The sequence below is a fragment of the Bison bison genome, unplaced genomic scaffold, assembly GCF_000754665.1.
Source record: "Bison bison bison isolate TAMUID 2011002044 unplaced genomic scaffold, Bison_UMD1.0 scf7180017862242, whole genome shotgun sequence".
In the NCBI taxonomy this organism is placed as follows: Eukaryota; Metazoa; Chordata; class Mammalia; order Artiodactyla; family Bovidae; genus Bison; species Bison bison.
The window spans coordinates 77,504-79,353 of record NW_011492814.1 but is presented as its reverse complement, the minus strand read 5'-3'; the positions used below and the strand labels follow the sequence as shown (position 1 = coordinate 79,353).

At 63.5% G+C, this 1,850-nt stretch overlaps 1 protein-coding gene across 1 annotated transcript in view; it reads right to left on the bottom strand.

Moving 5' to 3' along the window:
• VAV2 (vav 2 guanine nucleotide exchange factor) overlaps nucleotides 1-1,850 on the bottom strand; it is a gene marked incomplete at its 5' end in the record, with an annotated part of 44,690 nt that overhangs the window by 6,851 nt on the left and 35,989 nt on the right. The window contains 2 exons of the mRNA XM_010832765.1: nucleotides 178-301; nucleotides 1,466-1,553. Of these exons, the coding sequence (XP_010831067.1) occupies nucleotides 178-301; nucleotides 1,466-1,553 (212 nt within the window). The remainder of the gene's footprint in view (nucleotides 1-177; nucleotides 302-1,465; nucleotides 1,554-1,850) is intronic.

Genomic DNA, 1,850 nt, shown 5'->3' with positions numbered 1-1,850 from the left:
CGATTCAGAGCTGGCACTCCCGACCGGTCACATGGGGCTGCCCGGGCACCCTGGCTAGGCACGGTGCTGGCGAAGAGCTGGGGGACCTGGGCCACCCCTCCCAGGGGCGGGAATCGGGAAGGGGCTCGGGCCTAGGTCAGGGAGGTCCACCGGAAGCCTTCCTGGAAGGGGCGTTACCTGGGGAGCGGCTGGAGGCCCTGGAGGCTGTGCGTTCCCAGGCCTTGTACGGGTACTTGAGTGTGGTGTCCAGCTGCTTGAAGCTCTCCTTGAGCGAGTGGTACTGGTAGTACTCCACCAGCTCCTGCAGGATGCACGTGGCACTGCTGCCTCCGCCTCCAGGCAGTCCTCCCGGGAGCCCTGCCCCGCTTCTGCCCCTCCTCCTAGCCGCCCCCGACCTCAGCTCCCAGACAGGGGGCGGGGCGCGGTCAGTATGGCAAAGACTTTTGATCCTGCAATTTCTCTCCCAAACATTTCTAAAGGAAGAGCCGCGGGAAGAAGGCCAGGACGGATGGCCACAGACACGCCCTGCAACACTCTTCACAACAGGAAAAAATCAGAAACCCCCACCCACCCAACAGCAGGGAAGTGCTTCTAGAATGCACAGCATATCCACGTGACTGAGTGCCGTGCAGCTACAGCGGGGCTGGAAGAGAGAGGGCCGTCCCCCTGGTGAGTGTTCACTGTGCCCAGAGGTAAACTAAGGTTGGGTCCATGTGAACAGTGGCATTGTCTGGAAAAGGAACCCATAAACCACGCCTGGGCTCCACTCCAGGCTGGGGGGACTCACCCTGAAACAAGAACGTCAGGGTTGGGGGCACGTTGTGGGGCACTTTCCCTTTTACCGTGGGCTTTCCTGCGGCCACAGTGGGACGTCTGAGAGCCCACGTGCTCGGGTTAGACGGTCTCCACACACGCAACACGTGTGATTGAGCAAAGAAACACTGGGTCTAACTTTAAATCATTTTAAGGAGGACTGTTCATGTATTTATGGCTTTCTGGCTGGGCCGGGACAGTTCTGGGCGAGGCGGGGGCAGGCACCGGAAGCCCCGTGTGCGTGAGTCCGGCCGGCCGGCAGCCAGACCTGGATGCAGCCTCCCTGGGCCTCGGTTTCTGGCTCCCGCAGAGGCTCGGCGTGAACGCGCTGTGGGAGGCTGGTGACCCTGCTGTCCACCTCAGGGTTTGGGGGACAGAGGTGCTGACCTGGGAGCTGCCTTACCGGTCCCAAGGTGCCTTACAGACCAGCTTTCCTGGATCTTTCTCACACTGGAAGCACCCCCCGACCCCACCATAGAAGAGCAGCCCCTAGCCCAGCGGTGGGGGACACTTGCTGGGCCCTCCCCACTGGGAGCCTGGCCTGCAGGACACTTGCTGGGCTCCTCCCCGGGGTGGCCTCAGTGGGAGACCTAGGCCCTCCTCCCACCTTCGGGGATGGGCCAGTGGGAGCTCCCCAGGACCACGCACGTACCAAGAGGCTCTCAAATTTCTTGGCTTCTGTGATGTGGACCCAGCTGTCCTTCTCCACCACCTTAATGTGCTTCACCTCGTCGTTGAACCTGGCCAAGCACACGGGCGCGGTGGTCACTGCAGGCCGCGCGGCCCCAGCCCCGCAGGGCTCCGGGCTCACTGCACGTGTGCCGGAGAAAAGACCCGGGCCCCCGGCCCACACCTCCTGCTCTTCGCTGCTCCCTCTTGGCCCTCTCCCCCGCCCCAGCCTGGGCCTGCCTCAGACCGTCTGTCCATCCATCCACCAGGCCACCTGGTCTGTCTGAAGCCCAAACTCCCGGGTCAGCCAAGGCCTAGGGCCCCAGAGCCCCACACCCGTCCTCCCCGCAGCCCCCCGGAGAAGTCCA